Source organism: Leopardus geoffroyi, chromosome B3 (assembly GCF_018350155.1).
Source record: "Leopardus geoffroyi isolate Oge1 chromosome B3, O.geoffroyi_Oge1_pat1.0, whole genome shotgun sequence".
Lineage (NCBI taxonomy): Eukaryota > Metazoa > Chordata > Mammalia > Carnivora > Felidae > Leopardus > Leopardus geoffroyi.
In genome coordinates this window covers 59626541-59649093 of record NC_059337.1, presented here as the reverse complement: position 1 = coordinate 59649093, position 22553 = coordinate 59626541, and the positions used below count along the sequence as shown (strand labels likewise).

General features: G+C 40.2%; 2 protein-coding genes across 12 annotated transcripts in view; one reads left to right on the top strand and one right to left on the bottom strand.

The window, feature by feature from the left end:
- The window catches only part of FRMD5 (FERM domain containing 5), a 321525-nt gene that overhangs the window by 69158 nt on the left and 229814 nt on the right, over positions 1-22553 (bottom strand). The gene's annotated exons all lie outside the window — the stretch shown is intronic.
- The window catches only part of LOC123583643, a 252374-nt gene continuing 233542 nt past the window's right edge, over positions 3722-22553 (top strand). Inside the window, exon 1 of the mRNA XM_045450797.1 lies at positions 3722-4064. Coding sequence (XP_045306753.1) covers positions 3722-4064 — 343 coding nt within the window. The remainder of the gene's footprint in view (positions 4065-22553) is intronic.

The following is a 22553-nucleotide window of genomic DNA, read 5'->3' as shown; positions in this document are numbered from 1 at the left end:
TCCACTGCCATCTACGCTCATGATCCATCTGAGCTCCCTTTACTATGGGCTTTCCATCCCTCTTCACAATTTTAAGTCACTCCTAACTTTCCACCCAATCCTAGAACTATTCCTAAACACATTCTACTTCCTCCTAGACTCTAAGTACCTTTCAGTAGGGGCCACATCCAATTTCCCTTTCTGGAACTCAGGGAGCCTTGCCTGGCAAATGCTCCGCAGACTCTGAATTAGCCAAATGATTCTAGAATCCATCTCTGAAAACTGAGACATCCTATGCAGCTCAGTGGAAACCACAGGACTGGACAGATACCACTCGAGCCTCACAATGTTCGCTCCTTGTACATCGCTGGAAGTGTCAGATTATTGCTCACAGACCAATAGTATTTTCTGTAAGTCTGCTCTGTGTACTCACCAGTGTCCCAAAAGTGAAGCAGCACGATTAGGCAGTGACTGTCTAAACACACATTAATCATGCATTAGTTCTAAATTGAATAGCATGATACACAAGAAAATACCTTGCACACAAGGCATCCGTTACTGACAGAAGTGATCTCTCACGTTCTGTCATGTGCATATTTGGAGAGTAAGTGCACTCCAGGGAGCTCTGCTTAAAAAAAAAAAAAAAAGAAAACAACAAGGATGAAAGAAGAAAGAATACATTTGTATGCTGCATTGAGACTCCATGGCTGGTGGGGGCGGGCACTTGTCAGGGAGCCTGGGGCTTTGGAACATGTATTGGTCACCATGATGGATGACCTGCTCAACACAAGTATGCCTCACTGTCTCTAAATGTTCCCTTCTTCCTTCTTGGTGTGCAGAAAGGCTGGGAGGTTGCCTTTACATGGCAGGTTCTGATTACAAACACAGGCCCACAGCTCAGGGGGCTGAGTTCTCCCAATTGAGTTACCAGCAGCTGGTGCACTCTCTGAAGAAACCCATTCGATTCTCTGGTCTAGAAGACTTGTGTGCTAGACGTACTTCTGCAGAACAAGGAGGGTGGAGGGGTGCAGGTAGGAGACTGTGACCAGGGAATAAGACATCTTCCTTTAATGAGATCCTAAACCTACTCCCTTTTTCCTCAAGAAAAAGGGGAGCAAGTCCTAGTCTGGGGAGGAAATGAAGTTTACCCTTCAAAACCTGCATTCGCACAGATGAAAACCCATGCTTGAACTACTATCGGGTGAAAGCTGATGACAAGTCCTTGGGATGCTGGTTTCGTGACCTCTCCCTCAACTGTCTCAGGCATACTTGGACACGCACACTGTCTTTCCTCTCCTGGCAGAATCTCATTAAGAGAGGCATCAACTGAGCTTCTTAACCACAGTTTCACCCACAGCTCCCAGATGACGCAGGCAGAGGCCACGCACTCTCATTTGATGGGTCTGAGTCCCCAGAGTGAGCTCAGCTTGGGACCTGGCATCCTGAGATGATGAAGAGATCTTGAACAACAAAGCACAGCTGGGGCATCCTTACCAGCAATAGCAATCTTCAGATTCTCAGATGGTTCTCTCCAGCTGCCTCACACAGCTACTTTCATAACCAGAGAGGGAAAGCTGGGTGCTTAACAGAGTGAATGCTCCCCTCACCATCTTTCTGGTACTTTGATTACAGGCTAAACGACACTGACTCTGAACAAGAGAGATATAAACAGAGGTTGATTAATCTTGATTTCTTTCCTTTAAACATGACATGAGGCCAAAAGACAAAATTCAGGTGGCATAACCTAGAGATTTATAGAGGAAAATCACTTAAAAATGTGTAGTATGATGATTACATGTACAAAAATGCATAGGAAAGAAACTGGACTACTTGTATATTAAGATGCTGAGGTTCTGGGCTTTTTTCATGTTTCTAAATATTCCATGATGTGACTTTTTTAAATAATGAAAAATATTTATAAATAAAATAATTCATGATATTTTTTAGCAATGAAAAATATTTATAAGCAAAATAATTCATGGTGCTCTTAGGCTTCAAAAATGAAACAGTTTGTGCTTGGGATAATTAAATATAGATCACTGAATTCTCTACACACCAGACAACATGATGTGTATGAAAGCACTTCACATATAGTAAGGTGATATAAAAATATTAGGTATTAATGCCTTTCAATGCTTTTGAGTATTAGGCTGCCATATCAGCAGACTATTTAGAATGTCTCTTGTTTGTTGTAGTGAGTGATATTCACATGCCACCAACCAAAAACATCCTTTACTAAAAAAGGGCTTGGGGCGCCTGGGTGGCGCAGTCGGTTAAGCGTCCGACTTCAGCCAGGTCACGATCTCGCGGTCCGTGAGTTCGAGCCCCGCGTCGGGCTCTGGGCTGATGGCTCAGAGCCTGGAGCCTGTTTCCGATTCTGTGTCTCCCTCTCTCTCTGCTCCTCCCCCGTTCATACTCTGTCTCTCTTTGTCCCAAACATAAATAAATGTTGAAAAAAAAATTATTAAAAAAGGGCTTGCCCACTATCTCTGAAAATACAGGAACAAGAAACCATGACAAATTTTATCCTGGCCAAGCCCCTTTCCCATCTTGAGGGGAGGGGGTAGACTAAACTGCTAAGGGGGCACATTCTTTGAGGCTGAGTCTGTATGTGCATCTGTCTGTGTGTGTGTGTGTGCCTGTTTCTGAGTTGCCATGTGGTCAAACTGCCATAGAGTGTCCCATCCCAGCTGGCCAAGTGGTCCTCCCAGGAGGAGTAAGATCAAACAACAATCTGCTCAGCACAGAGAGCAAATTCCTCACCAGGTGGGAAAATCTGGAGCTGCCCTATACTGACTTTTCATCATGCCCCACATAAGCAAATGCTACGCTATATACATATTCCAAATACATTTTATCAGGAAGCCAGAGCAACATCAGCATTTATGCTCAGGCTAATGCTCTATTATATGGATTATATTCAACTGGAATAAAATGAATATTCTCCACCACAACTCAATTGTTCTTTATACCGTTTTTAATGAGATTCCACCCAGTGTCACAGCAGTACTTATGTAATTACTCTATATAACTCTGCCAGCAAGTAGGGGATGAAATCTCCTTATCAGGGTATTGCAAACCAATAACACCTCAGCACACTGTCTCTTTGAGCGCACTGCTGCATTTTGGAAAGTCTGGGAGTGCGGCCATCATGCAGAGGGAATGCTTGGGTGAGTGGGGTTTCAGCACTGCAGAACAGCTTTCGGGGAAGAGGACTGTGCTTTCCCACAATTTCCCAAGAAAATGTTTTACAAAAAGAAAGGGAGCCTGCAGCTTCCAAGATGGGTCCTCTTTAATTGGGATGGTCAGCCTCTGGTCGGTTGAAGACAACTTTGCTAGAACCCTGGGACAATCCATCAGGGTAGAGTAGTGATCAGGAAAGGATGGGGGGTGGAGTCAAACAATTGTTTGCTTCTTTGAGGAAAACTGTGGGTCAGCAGAAAGCAGAATAAAGAGAACAACAACAAAAAAAATTGCTGCTGAGAAGAAGGTGATATCTGGTCTTAGTAAGTTACTGGAAATTAGGAATATGGGCTTCTGCCCCTTACTATTGGGAACCCTGGAAGTCAGGGACTGGACCATGAAAAGTTCCACTGAGGCTTTGTCCTATGGCCCTGAGAATGACTCTCTTCTCTACTTGCAGTTGTGCTTCAGACTGCGAGACGGGGAAGCTGAGAGCTGACCCAAGGGCCAATGTGAAATCCAAGCCCACAGCCCAGGGACTTGCCCACAGGCCTGTCCAATGAAGGAATTCAATCAAGAGGACATAGGATGGTCTTGGAATCTGCTAAACAGTCTCAGGGTGTTCCCAGGGAAGCAAAACTCCTCAGAATCTGCCAAGGTGGAGTATGGAGGAGGGAACAGGACCATTGGGTTACCAAGTCCTCACTCCTCTCTGGGCTTCTCTCTGGTTGCACTCCCCTACCCGCAACAACCCCCAGGCAAGGCTCAATCTGTGGTGGTGAAGGCCAGCAGAATTAGGAAGCAAGTGTCACTACTCCACAACCATAAGATGATCAGGAATGAGAAGGCTTGGTCAGACAGCAATAGGAAAAGGCAGTGTGGAGAATCTCTGATGCTACACTGTAGGTTACTTTATTCCAGACTGAGACCACCATGCTCTCTAAACTTTGTAGATTATTCTCTGCTCTTTACATACCTCCCTTCACACCCACTTCCCTCACATTTCATCTCCAACCTCCCCTGCCAATAACAACAGCAACAATAAACTCACACCTTAGCTACAATTTACACTCCCTGTGTAAACAGAAAGGCTCCTTAGCAAGTTTCCACATTGTACATTTCATGGGTGGTATTATTTGCACTTAGGTGTGTTAATAGTAAGACTCAAGTAATAATACTCAGCACATTTTTAACCCTTCAAAGGGTATTCTCAACTATTATGTGGTTTTACCTTCTCAGGTACAAAAATTCACAGAGACCAGCAGGATGGGTATTCTTCCCAGTTTATAAATCAAGAAAATGTAATTGACAGATTTAAGTGCCTTGCCTGAAGTTTATGGCACAGTTGAAACCGGTTCTCAGGTTTCTTGATTCCTACCCAAGCACTCATTCTATGAAAAAGTTCTGTGTTACCTGGGTGGAATGATCATTATAGGAGAAATTTGGCAGAGCTGAGCGGCACATGATGGAAAGAAAGCTACTCAGCCAAGCCTTGCCAGTGCCCAGATTCAATTAAATATCATCAGGAAAAGGGCTATTCAGTTTGTGCACTTCTCATCCCTTTCCTGCTCTCATGCTGTCACTGGGGACCGGCACAGAACTGCATAGACTGCGATCCAGGGTGCTCTTCTGGGCCAGAGATGCCTCTGCCTGTACACTTGCCCAGGAGATGGAGGCCTGCTGGAGGCTGAAGCTCCAAGCAGATGGGGGAGCTCATCAATGTGCTCAGCACTGCCCCAGGCTCACCAAGGCACTGTGAGAGACAGTGACTCAAAGGCTATATTTACAGACCCCAATTATTCAGTTAGCCCTATATGCTTCCCTACCCCAGATACAGGGGCTGAGTGAGAGAACAAAGTGAGAATTTGGGGCCAAAATAAGACGAGCAATATTAGAAGGCAGGCCTAAGAGTGACTCAACAAAGATAAATGGGGTTGCTTCTTTACCCCATTGCCATCCCAAAATGTATAAGTGATAATGTGTGTGGGGAAGGGGAGTTGTCTCTTTCTGGTTTACAATACTGGAACAACAACTGTGGCATTTTTCTTGGCATTTCTGTAGCATCTCTTTCTACAGAGTCTGGCACTTGCTGCAGCCACCTTCTCTTGGCTTGATGAAATAGCCCTAACAACATGAGAAGGAGCAGTCTGTGGCCGTTACTAAGACTGTTGCCACCATCCTGCAAGACCTAAGGTGACATTTAACCTTTCTTCATAAAGTCTTTCTGATTCCTTCCATTTATCTGTGAAATTTCCTTCCTTTAAAGGCTCAAAACATTCATCTCTACCCTTGTGTCTTTTTAAATTTTATTTTTAAATGTTTATTTATTTTGAGAAAGAGCATATGTGCATGCACGCAAGCAATAGGGGAGGGGCAGAGAGAGAGAGAGAGAGAGAGAGAGAGAGAGAGAATCTCAAGCAGGCCCCATGTGGTCAGCTCAGAGCCCAGTATGGGGCTCGATCCCATAAACTGTGAGATCGTGACTTGAGCTGAAACCAAAGGTTGGATGATGCTTAACCTACTGAGCCAGCCAGGTGCCCCACTCAAGTCGTTTTAAAAGACATTTGTATAATAGGCTCATTCCCCCACAAGGAATAATCATTAGATCATGTTCCTTGGGGGTAGAGACTGTGTTCCACTCACTCTTTACTCACCCCAAGGTCTGGCAAGAATGTCTTGCCATAGTGAGTGCTCTATAAATGTTGTTTCTCAGACATGAATTATTTTCCTCCCACATCTATGCTGGGACCTGTCACAGCACCTCTCTGGTATTCTTCCAGGCACTCCTGACTATAGTGAGTGCCCACCTCCATGGAAGTAACTAAGCAGAAGCACAGCCTTCATTTCTCAGGGCATAGTGTGAGCAAAGTTGGGCAAATTGGGAGTTTGGATGAGGTGACTGCTGAGGTTCCTTCTAGTTCTGAAACAATAATTCTTTTATTAAAATTTTTTTTAATGTTTATTTATTTTTGAGACAGAGAGAGACAAAGCATGAGCGGAGGAGGGGCAGAGGGAGACGGAGACAGAGAATCTGAAGTAGGCTCCAGGCTCCAAGCTGTCAGCACAGAGCCCAACGCAGAGCTCGAACTCGTCAACTCCAGAGATCATGACTTGAGCCGAAGTCAGACACTCAACTGACTGAGCCACCCAGGTCCTCCTCTCTCTTTTTTTTTTTTTTTAATATTTATTTATTTTTGAAAGAGAGAGACAGAATGTGAATGGGGTGGGGGGGCAGAGAGTGAGAGAGAGACACAGAATCTGAAACAGGCTCCAGGCTCTGAGCTGTCAGCACAGAGCCCGACGTGGGGCTCGAAATCACAGCCATGAGATGATGACCTGAGCCACCTAGGCATCCCTGAAACAATAATTCTTAAATTTTGACTAAATGGAAATAAGGGATTAGTGGATTTGGAGGGGAATAATAGATATTAAAACAATGAATGAAGAAAAAGGGAGATGGATATGTTGTAGGCCCAGGGAAATGCCCAAATCTTCAGGAAAGGTTTGCTGGGGATTATAAAATCTCAGCTACTCTGTGAAGAACAGGAAGAACATTTCCAAGACAATAGTATCATTGGTGGTACAACAAGGTCTGGTTCAGGAAGTGTCTTAAAATGAGATCAAATGAATAGAGTGTTGAGTAAATCTCAAAAGGAGGGTACAGTACAGGCAACAAGGAGTCTGAAATAAGTGACAATCTGAAAAGATAGTGAACTCAAGGATACTGTGTGTGTAGGTGGATGTGATATGTTATGTACAGGCTCTAGAATCAGATTAGTATGGAATCCTGGCTGCCATGCTTATTAGCCATGTGATGCTACATATTTAACCTAAGTTTCAGTTTCTTTATGCTTATCATGAAGATACATATGCATCTTCATTTGAGATTAAATGAGATAAATTATATAAATGATATGTAATACCTAGCATTTATTCATTTAACAGGTATTTACTGAGTATCTTGTTTGTGCTAGATAGTACGCTAAGCATTTTGCATGGTAAATTATCAGAAAATCAAAGTCATTATTAGCTAAAAGGACCACACCTTCCCTTCCTATATCCTCCTATGTAAATTATACATCCCTTTTGATTCTGGAGCTTAGAAGAAAAAGTGGCATTTTACTGTGAGTTCATTTATTTGCCTTTGATACATTTTACTTAAAAAATAAACCCAAAATTTGTCCTTAGCTTTAGGTGCACCATAAATGCAAAATAAATAAGTATTTTCTTAAAGTCTCAACTCTTTAACATAATCTCTCATTTGAGCACAGAGGCATGATCAAAAAGCCAAACACAGATTTTTCCCTCCTCTTGGAAAACCATTTCCTGACATGGTACCCAAAGAGACATCTTGAAAGGGACATGCATGGTTATGTGTCCCCTCTCCAGGGACAGTCTTTTCCTGTGGATATGAAACAGGCTTTGGCAGCTGCTCAGTATCATTAGGCCAAGGGGAAGTCAACTGCTCTCTCAGGCTTAAAATAAAGTTATCATCTCAAACCAAAAATACTAAGCATTGGACCAAAAAAAGAAAGCCAGTAGAGATCCAGTTATTATGAGGGGTTTCTTACTGATCCCATGAGGTTTCTACAGTGAATACCGGAACATCTGATTTGTATTTTTGTATGTATGTATGTATGCATATATATGTGTGTATGACATTATGGAGAAATTGCTGAAAGGCCTTTGCATAAAGGGCTGTTTTTTGTGTGTAGATCAGCAAAACATAAAACTTGAGTAAGGTTTGTTTTTGCTAAGCACACAACTTCTTAATACATTTCATGGGCAATCAGTCTCTGGGGGGAATATATTCATTTCCGATAAGGGAGTAGATTATTCTAGTCTATAGGCTGCTTGTTTTCCAATGGTCTGTCTCTACTCTGGTAATAACCAAGAATTAGGTAGCAACTTCATAGACCGTTTCCTTGAGGTCCTGGTGACTTGCGAGAACCAAAGTGTCTTCAGAATTTCAGATGGACAATTTGGGACTCATTTGGGGTTCAGGTATTTTGGTGGAAGTTTCCCCACAAATAAGGCAAAGACATAAGGGTAAGTACCTAGTACATGCAAACAAGGACTCTAGAAAACCACTCAGTCTTGGGTAAGAAGAAAGGAGGGCACACACTCATTTTTTTCACCTAATAATTTGAATATGATTTCACCATACTTAGAGTAGATCCATTTCCAAACCAATACTTGGTTTCTTCTAATCCTGTTTATTCTTAATTGACACAATAATCTCTAGGCAGGATAAGGTATTTTCTCTCATAAATTTATAAATCTTTACAAAGGAAATTACTTTGAGGAAATTACTTCAAATGTCAAGTAACTCAAGGCATTTAATCTTGGAATTTATGTTTCTATTTTTAATGTTTAATTCAGACACATTTTTTTCCTCTCAAGCCCCTTCAAGTATTGAAGGTACTAAATCAGCTCTCACACAAACAGGTAATAGGAAGGGAAATCAGAATTTTCATTTAGCTCTTCTAAATCCAGCTGTTTTGTGGGCAGATGTAAAAAATAAATAAAATCAAACCAATTAAAATACACATGATGTGAAATATTTTCTGCTCCAAAGTTTTCAACATCCCAGTTACTTAGAAACACCTGTCCAACTAAGAAAAATAGATTGAATGAAGGAATGTCAAAAAGTCATTCAGTTTATGATCCTGTTTCTGGGTCATGTGTCAACAAAATATCCCCAAATGTAAATGTGTATATTAATGTTTCTGAGCCTTAACTGTGCAACACTACAAGGCACCAAACAATAAATTTTAAACCATTTTTGTTTGTCAAAGATGCTATATAGCACTTTCCTTACGTGTGTGTGTCTTTCCAGAAAGGCTGGAAATTATGAGTCTATGAATTTCAAAAGAAGTAGAAACAAGGAGGGGGTTACTAAGGTCCATTAATATTTGGCCATTGTTTGCATAACTTTAGTTTTAGGCTTTTTCTCTTTCGTCTCTGCATCATTGTTCTGTTAACTCACTGCTTTCAACTGTGCTCACTGTGCAAATGAAGAATTAGCATCATCTGTCCCTTATTTATTCTGTTACCTATAACATCAGGAGGCAGTTAAGCTAGTCTTTTCGAAGGAATAAATATCTTTCCCTTTCAGCACTGTGGACACTGAGTCATACAATGTTCTGCAACTGGCAAAGTGCATATTCATGAAAATTCTCTGATTTTTACAAAATATTCTTAATCTTTTTTACAAATGTGAAAACTGAGTGAGGTTATGGTCACTTATTGAAGTATTTGTGATAATTTCTAGTTAGGTGGCTAAAAAACAGTAAGCAAGGGGCTCAAATCCAGGTCATCTACCCCAAATACTGGATTCTTTCCACTGTTTCTTATTGACCTTCCAGAAGGCGTTCAGTCATTTGCATTACTTGATTTAGTTTTTGTGTCAGTGCTTTTAAGTCATGGGGCCCCCATCTGAAGTAAACCTCCAGTGATGTCCAGTGAGAGCATTCCCACTTTGATTCTGAACGCTGTGCTCTTGCCAAATACCCTTTTAAAATAGCCTCTTCTCATTGATTATTAATTCAACTGCCAGTTTGCCTTGACTCCTAATAATTTTTCCTGTTTCCTTGTGCTAGCAAACAACTAAGCATCATTGCCTACTCACTTTACTTAGTTTACTACTTAGTTTATTTTTCCTCCTAAACAAAGAGACCAGTGTGGGCGAGACACTGTGCTTATTTCATTTCACTTGATTCTCACATAATTCCACAAGGTATGTATCATTATCCTATTTACAGATGAAGAAACTGAGGCTCAGAGAGGTTAAGTATGTGTCACCTATTAAGCTGCTTGTGATTATTTCTAGAATATATCTAAGAGAATTTAAAGTCTTTCAGGTTTCTCCTTGTCCCATTTATGACACAACGTGTGTTCTCTTTTCCTTATGTAAATCAAAGAAGTACTAAATGCCATTCCAAAGAATGAATCACTTGTGCAACAAACAAGGACCCAGACTACCAGACTAACTACTCATGCAGACTCATGGCTAACATAGTTTCTGGCATGCAGGTAATGAATAATGTACTGAGAGCTGCTTGTGACTTTGAGTACAAATGATGGATCTAAGTTAAAAGGGAAAAACAATCCAGATAGGAAAAAAAAAAAAAGGAAAAATTAAAAGAAAAGGAAAAAGGAATGTGGAGATGTTTTTGCATGTTTCTGTTGCCTCTGGGATGAATGCTGTTTTTTTTCTTAGGGTATAAAAATATATTACATATACATATATTACATATACATATATTACATATACATAATGTTACCACTAACGAATGTAGACAGGAGATGAATGCTTTTTAAAAGTGAGTTCCGGGGCGCTTGGGTGGCTCAGTCGGTTAAGCATCCGACTTCGGCTCAGGCCACGATCTCGCGGTCCGGGAGTTCGAGCCCCGCATCGGGCTCTGTGCTGACTGCTCAGAGCCTGGAGCCTGTGTCTCCCTCTCTCTCTGACCCTCCCCCGTTCACGGTCTGTCTCTTTCTGTCTCAAAAATAAATAAACGTTAAAAAAAAAATTAAAAAAAAAAGTGAGTTCCGTTGCTTCACGTTCTATTCCTGAGTTCTTACTGGTACTAGCACTGTTGCTCTAGTGCCTGTTCCTTCCTGTATGGTGGTCTCTTCTCTGTGACTAACAATTACCAGGATGACAGACCCTTCAGAAACAGAAACATTACAGTATTGGACCGCGTGCCTCTCTGCTGGTCATTTATGTCATTCCAACTCACACCTGGCACACCAGTAACACTGACATCAATGTTTCTATCCATTCTCTGAACAGAATAAAAAAGAGGACTTCCTTACCTCAACACAAAGCCTGACCCCACCATCACAGACTACTTTGCTTTCTTGCAAATTCAAACCACTGCTAGTGCCTAATTATGTAAGAAGTTTCTCTCCTTGGACCTCATAGCTCACTGCCTCAATTCCTCTAAACAGAGCCATCTGTTAGCCAAGGACTCAACATCAAAACATTCTTTGATGAGTCACAATTAATGACAAGTACAATGTGAGTACTGCCAGAATGATAAATTTAACCCTACTCAAATATTCATCATGGACTAAATAAAGAGCCTTTTAGGTTTTGAAAACGAAGTATTTTAAGGCTTAAAAAACGGCTTGGCTTTAAAAATAAACCAAATATAGTGCTTGTAGTTCCAAAGAAATCAATTGCTACTGAGGTAGTGGTAGCAAAGCTGACATTATGTGCCTGAAAATAATCATGATTGATTTTAATAGCTGATAAGGAAAATGTTATAAATATTGTAGTGAGGTGAGCACAATGAACTGGGAGATGAGACACAAGAGTTCTGACTCTAGCTGAGACACCAACTAGTATCTCGGTACCAGATGGTTACCAAAGTCCCTTCCAATGCTAATCACTCCGTCATTCTTTGAGTGTATGATTTAGATCCACAGACATATGGCTGCCTTTTGGATTCCAGGAGGACCTCACCAACAGTAATATTTTCTGGGTTGAGATTCCTGGTATCTCTGGGATTTTTTTTCTGGACATTTTTGCTTGTTAATAGACTAGCAAATAGAGTGAGTAGACTTTGACAATACTTCTTTTCCCTTGTAATGAGTTCTCGTTGGTAAGACCCCATTAATGGGTACTAATGAAAGAGCAAGTTATTTACATTCACTCTGGCTCAACTTCTTCAATAAGATGATTAGGTTTTAAATATATTTTTTAATGTTTATTTATTTTTGAAAGACAGAGACAGACAGACAGACAAACATAGTATGTGAGTAGGGGAGGGGCAGAGAGAGGGAGACACAGAATCTGAAGCAGACTCCAGGCTCTGAGGTGTCAGCACAGAGCCCGATGCAGAGCCCAAACTCAGGAACCGTGAAATCATGACCTGAGCCGAAGTTGGATGCTTACCCGACTCAGCCACCCAGGTAACCCAAGATGATTGTGTTTTCAAAATGAGATCCACATAATGGAAACCAACAGTTCTCCTGTGGTCTGTTTTGCAATCAATGAAAGATAAATAAAAACCAGCTCAGCAATAATAGGTGATGGAAAAACAATTATAATTTAGAATTTGAGTCCCTTTTTATGACTCAAGAATGAATAGCAAAAGTAGACAAACTGAAGTCTAATCTTGTGTTTGTAAAAATGTAACCAAGGTAAAACTGCTATTTTAAAAGTATTTATGAAGTGAAACTTCTGTAATAACCATAGATTAAGTTAGATGGCCATTCATTGGTTACATATCAATTTATTTTTTTTTAATTTTTTTTTTCAACGTTTATTTATTTTTGGGACAGAGAGAGACAGAGCATGAACGGGGGAGGGGCAGAGAGAGAGGGAGACACAGAATCGGAAACAGGCTCCAGGCTCTGAGCCATCAGCCCAGAGCCCTACGCGGGGCTCGAACTCGCGGACCGCGAGATCGTGACCTGGCTGAAGTCGGATGCTTAACCGACTGCGCCACCCAGGCGCCCCATCAACTTTAAATATATTGGTCACAAAGGATCCATCTCAGTAATATCACTCCATATAGGGGTCAGACTGACAATCAAAAGTCCTTATGCATAAATAATATGATAATCTTGTGATTCCATTTTCCCTGTTCATTTCTTTGATAACTAATGCTTTTGTGGCTATTGTTCCTGAAATATTTTTTTCCCCTTTTCAAGTATGAAAACAATGCTCACAATAACAGAGTTCTGACACAAGATATATTCTGGTTTCTCTTCAGATAGTATAAAAGTTTTCAATTTTGGCATATTAGATTTTGGCCTTCTTCACATGCTGATGCTTTTTCTTATGTCTAAGCGAGTGCAAGTCCAGAAGCCTGCCCTCAATTCCATATGATGATAATTCTCTTTTGACCTTGCATTCTGCTAGTTTTATGTCCTCAAGTATTGACAACATTACGCTTTATGACTGAAGTCGGTCTATATTATTGCTTTGGGTCTTGTCTAGAAGAGGCAACCTTGGATCAGTAAATAAATGAAAATATGATGATTTATAGCCCACAGTTCAGAAGACTCAGAGCTGGGAAACTAGACATAAGTGTAGGTAGAATATTGCTGGAGGGTGCCTGGTTCAGTCAGTTAAGTGTCTGACTCTTGATTTCGGCTCAGGTCGTGATCTCATGGTTTGTGAGTTCAAGCCCCACATCGGGTTCTGCACTGATGGCACAGAGGAGCCTTCCTGGGATTCTGTCTCCCTCTCTCTTTCCCTCCCCTGCTTGTGCTCTTTCAAAATAAATAAACTTAAAAAAAAAAAAAGACTGCTGGAGAACTATGTACAATTAGGGTTGCTATGAAATAAAGAGTAAGCAAAGAAAGAGGGTTTGGTTTGAAGGGGAGCCTCCAAAGGAGTACTGAGACTCACCTCGTATAGAAAGGGATGAAGAATGGCCTGGGGATTTAGGACTTTTTAAATTGACAATTAGGGAATCCAGTTATATTTAGCCTGTAACCCTTATAATGATGCACAAGAACAAATAGAGCATGGTGGTAGGGCTTGGGGAAGTGGGTAGAGGCTTTTCCTAAGTCTGTTCTTTATTTACAGCATCCTAATCCCTGAGAGTTAGATAGAGCCACGATCCTTCACTTTGACAGCTGTCAAAACCACATGATACGCACTAAGAAAATACTTACTTTTTATTGATGACGTGCCAGGCACTATACATCTATTGTGCTTAACTGTGCAAAACAAGTATTATTACTGCATTTTCACTTTATGGCTGAGGAAGCTAAGGAATAAAGAGGTCAAGTAAATTGCCAGGATTGCACATAGCTAATATATCTAGGTTAGGATTTGAATTTAAGTCTGTGTAACACTTAAGAATGAACTCCCCCTGCCCCCAATATGCTACTCTATGAGGTACTACGTAAAATTAAAAAAAAAAAAATTAAAGTTGTTTTTAAGGACCAAAGGAATACAAACGAGGTATTAATATGCTAAGTATGGCCATCAGAGACTAAAATTCTACCTCAGTTCCGGTATGATTTTCCCACAAATGTTACTGAAAGTACCTGCTATGTGCAAAGACTGGGTCTTGAGGCTAAAAGTCACAAGTCTTGCCTTCTAAGAGTTTATAATCTAACTGGACAGGCTAAGAAGAAAGTAACAGTAGGGATAATTAACCATTTAATAGAACAACAAAAGTGATACCATGAGGGAATGCATGATTAATTGCCAAATCACACATGTTTAAAGCTCAGAAAAAGGAGACATTATATGGTCTGGAAAGGTTTAAGAAGACTTCTTGGAGGAGAAAGGGTTCAGGCTGATTCCCAGGGTTGATAAAATGTGGGCAGACAGGGAGATAAGGAGCACTGCATTCCAAGAGAAGAAGTGGGGAAGAAAAATACCTGAGTAAGCCTGCTGCTTGGGAGCTGAAGGTTGGAGAACATGAACAGTAGTGAGGTGGCTGGAAGGTAGGTTAGGTACCACATGGTAGAGACTTTGAAGGGTGGTTTAAGTAAACTGGATTAATCTCAAGGGCAGTGGGACTCCAGGAATGTTTTTGAACAAGGGAATCACATGATCCGACTGGCATTCCAGGAAGATTTCTCTGGCAGTAAATTGTAAGAAGATTGCAGAGGGGAAGAAGGAAGGCAGAAAGATCTGTGAGGAGGAGACATAAGAGGGGCTCATATAATCAAGGGAAGCACAAGAAAAGAAGAGGAAGCTATTTCAGTTTTTTTCTGATTTTATAGACTTAGAAAGATATGGACTTGGTTCTGGTCGGAACTGGTTTAATTAAATGCAAATTTGGGGAAAGTAGGCACAAACAACTTTGGATAGGTTTATAGTTCAATTAAAAATTATTTAACTTTATAGTTTTATATAATTTTACAGGTTATATAGTATTTTCAGAAATATTAATTAATTATCCTCATAACACCTGATGTACCAGATAAGTTTGACATTTTTTTCCATTTTTCAGATGTTGAAACTGAGGCTTGAAGACCTTGCAGTAACTACCACAAGGCCACACTGTTAGTACATTTTGGGACTGTGAACTACATGTAATGAATGGGTTTCTGACTTCATACTGTATGCATGCACCATACTAATTCAAAAAACTTTTCTTCCTTCCATTTTGAAGGTCCATCACTTTTAGTTTTTTTTTTTAATGGGAAATTTCCAAAGTATACAAAAGTAGAGAGAATAATATAATGAACTCCTAAGTGCCTGCCACCCAGCTTCATCAGTGCTAAACTCACAACCGATCTTGTCCCACCTTACTCCACCCACCCCAATTATCTGGAGCAAACCCTCCCAATCAGATCATGATTCTTTTAATTTAAGGCCCAGAAAATATTTTTAAGGGCTCAAAATCAGTTGTATTTCTTCCAAATGGAATATTTCCCATCTTTGGCTTTAATGGAGAGATGGGAGGGTGCACGCTGCCTTGCAGAGTCCTCCTTTTCTTACCAAGATGTGAGAAAGTGAAGAGCGAAGCAAGTGATCCCCTTTCTCCGAAGAATTTCCTGGGAATTTCACTTCTTCAAGATATCCCTGGTAAGTGAAAAATGAAATATATTCCTTTTGTTCTCCTGACGCCTATTCTGTATGTTTCTTTCTTCCAGGCTGAAGTGATGACAGCCCATTTATTGTACATGAGGTGCTTGAGGCTTTCCTAAAGGTGGTTTTAATAGAATGTCTTGTATCTATCTATGTTACTCTTTTGTGTACGAATGTGGATGGAATATGCAGGGTGATTTTCCTGGCTACAGGAAATTGTTTTTCTCTCCATACTCTGAGGGAAAAATACATTCCTGTGTTCAACAAGCTTTTCCTAAACTGCAAAAAGACTTCTTTGGCCAAGGATACTATCATTTATTCTTACAGTGCTTAGGGGAAAAGGCTATCTTGAATTTAAAAGTGAATAACTGAAAAAATAAACACTGAAAAATCTTCGCTTATCAAAATCCTGTAAGTTGTATTTTTATTTGTAGTTTATGACTAAAGTCACATTACTTTATGTTTCATAGAATAAGATAGGACTGTAGATAAATGAGGACCGATTATATCTAGAGGCCTTAATAGAGATTTAGAGGGAAGGATACAATTTACAAACACTTCAAGGAGGGGTTTAAATTGCTTGATTTTTTAATTACTCAGGATTTTTTAGCCAACAAATATTTACTCAGCACATACTACACCCAGAACCTACTCTGTGTGAGGTTATAAGGACACAAATGATGAACAAGACAGATGAACAAGTCCTTCTCCCTGGGTGGAATTTTTCTACTAGGTAGAAATCTAGGTAGAATTTCTACATGTAAATATTGCAATTATTTGATTCCTGAAAATTATCACATATGTTCAAAAACACTGAAAGGTCTTTTTTAAAAAGACTCATTTAAACATCTTAGCCAATAAATGACTGTAACTGGACCCTGAGAGGATTTTACGTTGCCTGTAACCAAATCTGTTAAGACTTCCCAAATAGAACATATGCCATTGATAAACCTGCATGAAAAGGAAGGGCCTCCACTAGGTAACTGGATAGTTTCCTGGTTAAGGAAGGATGAATGGCATTACCCCTTTGCCCTAAGATTCTTCTGGAGGTAAGAACTATAATGGTTACAAATATGCTTTTTTTTGAGATATATATATTATTTCTTCTGCTTCCTGATAAAAGCATCCTCCTCCTCAGCCTGCTTTTCATTATGAAACTTTAACTACATCTGTCCCTTCCCCATATAGTAGGGTCCTCTTTCAGCGGGAGCCTGTAGGGACTTGTGGATAAGTGTTAGCAACTGGAATATGCCCTTTAGTTGGTGAGGCACCTAGATGATACTCAATACTGAAGTCCAAGCAGATTGCTGCGCACAGAAAGTCACAAGAGTGTCCTGGCTGAGGCACAAACTGAACTTGACAAAATGCAAATCACAAAAGGAAGGGCAGAAGGGGAAATTGGATTCTGCACTCAATTTTCTGCACTTACTAAACTATAATGTGACTGATGAACTAGATAAAGAGAGTTCTAAAATTAAAACTAGAACCAGGTGGAGATTTCTTTTAGGATAAATCTCTAGGCCCAGAAACCTCAGAGACGACCCAAGTTGCTGGCCTGATGCACGTGGCCTATCAGCTGCCAGCATTGCCAACAATTTACTCTTGCTGACTGCTTCATGCTTCTATTCTTTGTCTTTGAAATGTTCCTCTTCCAGCATTGGACCGGAGACAGAACACAGCTTAGGAGTCAAAAGTACTGCATCAGATGTTTGTTTTCAGCTTACGCCTTCTCCTGCTTCAACATGTATCTAAGGAAATTCACTCTACTTGGATATAGCATTTTACCCCGTCTGTTTCTGAAGCTCATTTCCAGGAGCAATACTTCAGTAAATGAGGTGTCTTTTCTCCCCAAAAGATTTGAATTGCACTCAGTTTGCTTTGGTAGCATATTGTAGTAATGTGATGAAAGAAATAAGAACATAAAAGGCGTGAATCCCATTGGTGAGTAAGCTGCTGACAGGGTAGGACGATGAAATTTAGGCTCTTTAGAAACTCAGATTCCTTCGTGTCAGTAGGATGCTACCAACCTTTAACAACCAACCTAGATATACCAGGGATAACTTACTGTACTGACTTAACCCATTAACTCAGTGTTATAGACAACTTAGGTAGTATGAAGTTAAGAACATTTTTTTTTTCTACACCATGTGTGGTAAAATAAAATGTTTTAAATGTTTTTTTTTCAAAGTGGAGGAAAGATTGTTTTAAAGTATGTTTTCTGTTTACAAAATACACAAAAATCACCCTTAAAAAATCACCCAGTATCTCAACCCTCAGAGAGTAGCTGTTACTATTTTGTCTTTTGTTCAAGAAAATGTCTATGCAACAGAGTTGAAGTGGAGTTGTGTGTACAATTTCATGTCTTGCTTTTAAAGTTTCACCTTTCAATACAAAGATTTTCAGCAGAACACATTTAATTGTGATTCATCTCCAAAGAAAGATAGGACAGGCACTGAATATGCCTCAGATGTTAGCGCACCCCTTGTTACTAGGAGAACTTACCAAGCATGGAAGACCACCCCATCTAGCTCATTCCCTCCAGCAGCAGCACATCACAGAATGTCCCATGAGTGGAGTTAAAGAGGCCTTCAAATATATCAATGCTTCTATTTTATTTTAAAATTATTGTCATTATTAATTTATTTTAGAGAGAAAGCATGAGCAGGAGAGGGGCAGAAGAGGAGAATCTTTTTGTTTTTTAATTTTTATTTATTTTTGAGAGAGAGAGAGAGAGAGAGAATGAATGAGCGAGCAGGGGAGGGGCAGAGAGAGAGAGAGGTATAGAGGATCCAAAGAGGGCTCTGTGCTGACAGCAGACAGCCCGATGTGGGGCTGGAATTCATGAACTGTGAGATCATGATCTGAGCATTAGTTGAACACTTAGCCAACTGAGCCATCCAGGCACCCTCTATTTTTATTTTTTTAGTGTATTCTCTAAACCTGCATCAATACTTTTAAAAGCAATTAAATTATGCTCCTTCAGGTTAAATTGAAACTCCTTGGATTTTCTTCTTCACTTTATTTTCTTGAGCCTTGATTAAACTTAACTGTGACCACAGACTAATGGATGATAAGAATTGGCAGGGAGTTAGCATTCACTGACATGATCTCCTACCTGATGAGATCTCTCTGCATCTGCTAGACCTGGGGGTGAAATAATAAAAAAGTGCCTCTTCCTTTGGGTGACTGATGCCAGATGCATGATGTGGCTACTGCAGCACTGGCTGGATTAGCTTTAGTTTCCCCCTTGGCTGGGGTGCTCTTGGTGAACTAGTCTATACAACTGTATAGTCCTGACCTAGGGGTGATGGTCTTCCAGACTTTACCTGAGTGACAGAGAGCTCACCCACTCATACAGTTAGTCCATTCTACAGTTGAACAGCTTTGATTATGGGAAGTTCTTAACGATAAGAAGAAATGTCTTCTTGTACCTTTTACCCACTGATCCTGGTTGTGCTTCTGAGGGAACTGAGATATCCTCTACTCAGGCTTCCACATGACTGCCCTTCAGATACTTGATACTTACTATGCCATGTGTTCTAAGTCTTCCCTTCCCCAGACTGAATACCTAATTCTTATGACTAGATCTTCATGTGACTTATTTCTAGATCTTGGTCAATATCCCCTGTTATTCTCCAGTTTGTGAATGATTTTTAACCCAGAAGATAGGATGGAACATGATACTTCAATTATATTATAGCTTTGTAATATAGTAAAGCTATTAAATCTTGATCTGAATGTTATATTTCCTTTAATACAACCTAAACCTGTATTTTTGTTTTAGAGAAATTTATACTGTTGGCCTCGTTCAACTTGTAAATTTCTAAAACCCCATTTCAAGCATTCCTTTGTTAAGCCAGTCCTCCCCAATCTTCGACTTGTGCAATTAGCTGCTGAAACTAAATGCAGGCCTTATTATGCCTACCTACTACACTTCTTTTTGTTGGTGTCAGCCTACCAGTTCAGTATGTTAGGATTCTGCTGAAATATATCAAATTAACTTTTTTGTAGGTTACTCCACAGCTAAACAAGGAAAAGGTGAGCAATGGTGATTCTGGCTTTGAACTAGGCACTTCACTAAGATGGGGAGTCATGACTTGGAGGAGTCTGACTTACAGACATTTGAACAACCATTTCTGAAAGGTGTTGCCTAATAGATCAGCTCAATCTAGAGGGTAGATCTATGTCCTGACCCTGGTTTTTTTTTTTTTCCTCCCCAGTAGTCCTTTCACTTAGATAACAACATAAGCACTAGCTTGACCTGTGAGTGCTCTATGGGCAAAGAACATAATTCCCATGATACCTAAAACACTATAGGCACATAATCAATTTTTGATAATTTGCATTAAGCCTTTAATCTGAACTGTGGAAGGGACTGGGGCCAACAGCAATCAGTAGCACAACAAAAATAAGACACTTCTCCGATCATGGTCACATTGTCTCTAATGATATTTATTTCTCCTGCTTTAGAACCCTTCAGGACTTTTCCTTCTCTGGGCTAACCACTCCCCTTCTCTGCTCCATGTTTGTTCATCTGTTTGTTCATTTACTTAGCAGACAGTTCATTGTTTATTCATTTATTCATCAGATATTTATTGAGTATGCTTTATACAGTTCTAGACAATGTATACAATGGTGAGCAAGATACACATGTAGTCTACTGGGAAGAGACAAAGAGGCATTTTCCATGCAGTGTGGTAAGTGGAATACTAAGGGTGTATGTTACAGTGCTATGAAAGTACATAAGAGGGCCCCCTAGCCAAAATGGAGGTAAGGAGGAAAGCCTTGCCATGGGAAATAAAGTCTAAGATGTGTCCCTAATGATAGGTAGGAGTTGGCCAAGTGAGAAGTCATGGAAAGCATTCCAGGAAGAGAACAGCATGAGCAAGGGTCTGGGAGCAAAGAAATCTCTGATTGCCAACTTCTTTTAATATTGTCGTCTTTTTGGTCTCTTGTCCAGTTGTCCAGAAATCACATGTTGCAGGTATTCATTTAATTTTGTAGCTTTATTCTTCCTGGCCAAGTTTCCATTAGTAAACACTGCTTGCTTTTTGTGCCTTAGAGTAGTCCTGACTTACCTTCACCTTCCCTTTTGTCTCTTTGAGAAAGCATGGGAGTTAATTAACTCCTACTTACATTCTGGTATCTGTAAGCTTTTCAGGGGAAGGGCCATGCCTTCTTAATCTTGACAGTCCAGGTTTCTGACATGCAACTGGCATGCAGGAGGTATTCAACAAATGTTTGAAGTACTGAAAAGCAAAATTTAACTACTTATGAATTCTACACATGTAAAGAATATTCATTCTAGAAGACACAACCAGATTCATGTAGAAATCACCAACAGCCTACCTTGTAGCCAACAGAAATCAAAGGTCTACTTTTTAAGTCAAAATCAATCAAAAACTTTTTCTTGAGAAATTGTGATGTGGAGATTTCTTTCATTGCTTAAAGCAAGTTCAAAGAACAATGACTGGGGCTCTTGTGCCTTCTGACAACTGTCTACCAGAGCTGCTGAGCAATCTGCCAAGGTGCCTGCTGCCTCAAAGGTGAGAACCCTAGGCTACCCAAGTTCTGCCCAGTGATGCGGGAATTATCTCTCTCTTTTAATGTGTTCAGTTGGAACAGAACTGCAGAACGTCCGCAGCAGTGAACCATGAGGAATAAGAGCAGATCAGCTGAGCAAAGAGATAAACTGGGCATCGCCCAAGGGACAATGACAAGTGAAGTGACCTCATGCTTTGCTTTGAGGAACTCAGATTTCCGAGTTCTCAAAAGTTATCTAAGCTACAACATGGCAGGGCACATGAGAAAGAGAACTTCCTATTGGCAGAAAGCAGGAGAGGATAAGGTTAACAAGGAATAAAAAGATGTAAAGAGGTATTTGCTTCTAAGTCTAAATTACTATTTCAGAATTCAAGAGCTAAATAAGGACAATTCTGACTACCAATAAAAACAAAAAACAGATGAAAAACAGGAGACCATAAAATCACCTGACCAGAGATATTCTTGGTAAATAAAATGCAGGGTCATTATGAAAGCAATGCAGAGGAAACCTGAAGGGCCAAAAAAGATACTTCAAAAGATACTTCAAAAGATACTGCACCTCAGTGGTGATCAGGGACCTGCACTAAAGACACAATAAGACACCATTTCACATGCAAGCGAGTAACAATATTAAAAACTCTAACACTGAAAGCCACACAGTGTTGCTGAGAGATGCTAAACAAATGGAGGGATATACTGTATTCATGGATTTCAAGACTCAGTATTGTTAAGATAGCAGTTCTCAAGTAGATCTGTAGATTCAGCGCAATGCCAAAATCTCAGCAAGATTTTGGAAGAAATTAACAAACCCATTCCAAAATTCATGTGGCAATACAAAAGACATAGAATACCTAATTTCACAATTTATTACAATGCTACAGTAATCAGGACAGCATGATATTGACAAAAAGGAAAAAAGACAGATTAGCAAAACAAAGTAAATAGGGGTGCCTGGGTGGCTCAGTCGGTTGTCTCCCTCGCTCTCTGCCCCTCCCCCACTCATGCTCTGTTTCTCTGTCAAAAATAAATAAATGTTTAAAAAAAAGTTAAAAAAAAAACCCACAAAGTAATTAATAGTCCAGAAATGGACTCACACAGGGGCGCCTGGGTGGCTCAGTCGGTTAAGTGTCCAACTTCGGCTCAGGTCATGATCTCCTGGTTCCCGAGTTCGAGCCCCGCGTCGGGCTCTGTGCTGACAGCTTGGAGCCTGGAGCCTGCTTCCGAATCTGTGTCTCCTTCTCTCTCTGACCCTCCCCCCATTCATGCTCTCTGTCTCAAAAATAAATAAACGTTAAAAAAAAAAAAAAAAGAAATGGACTCACACATCTCTCCT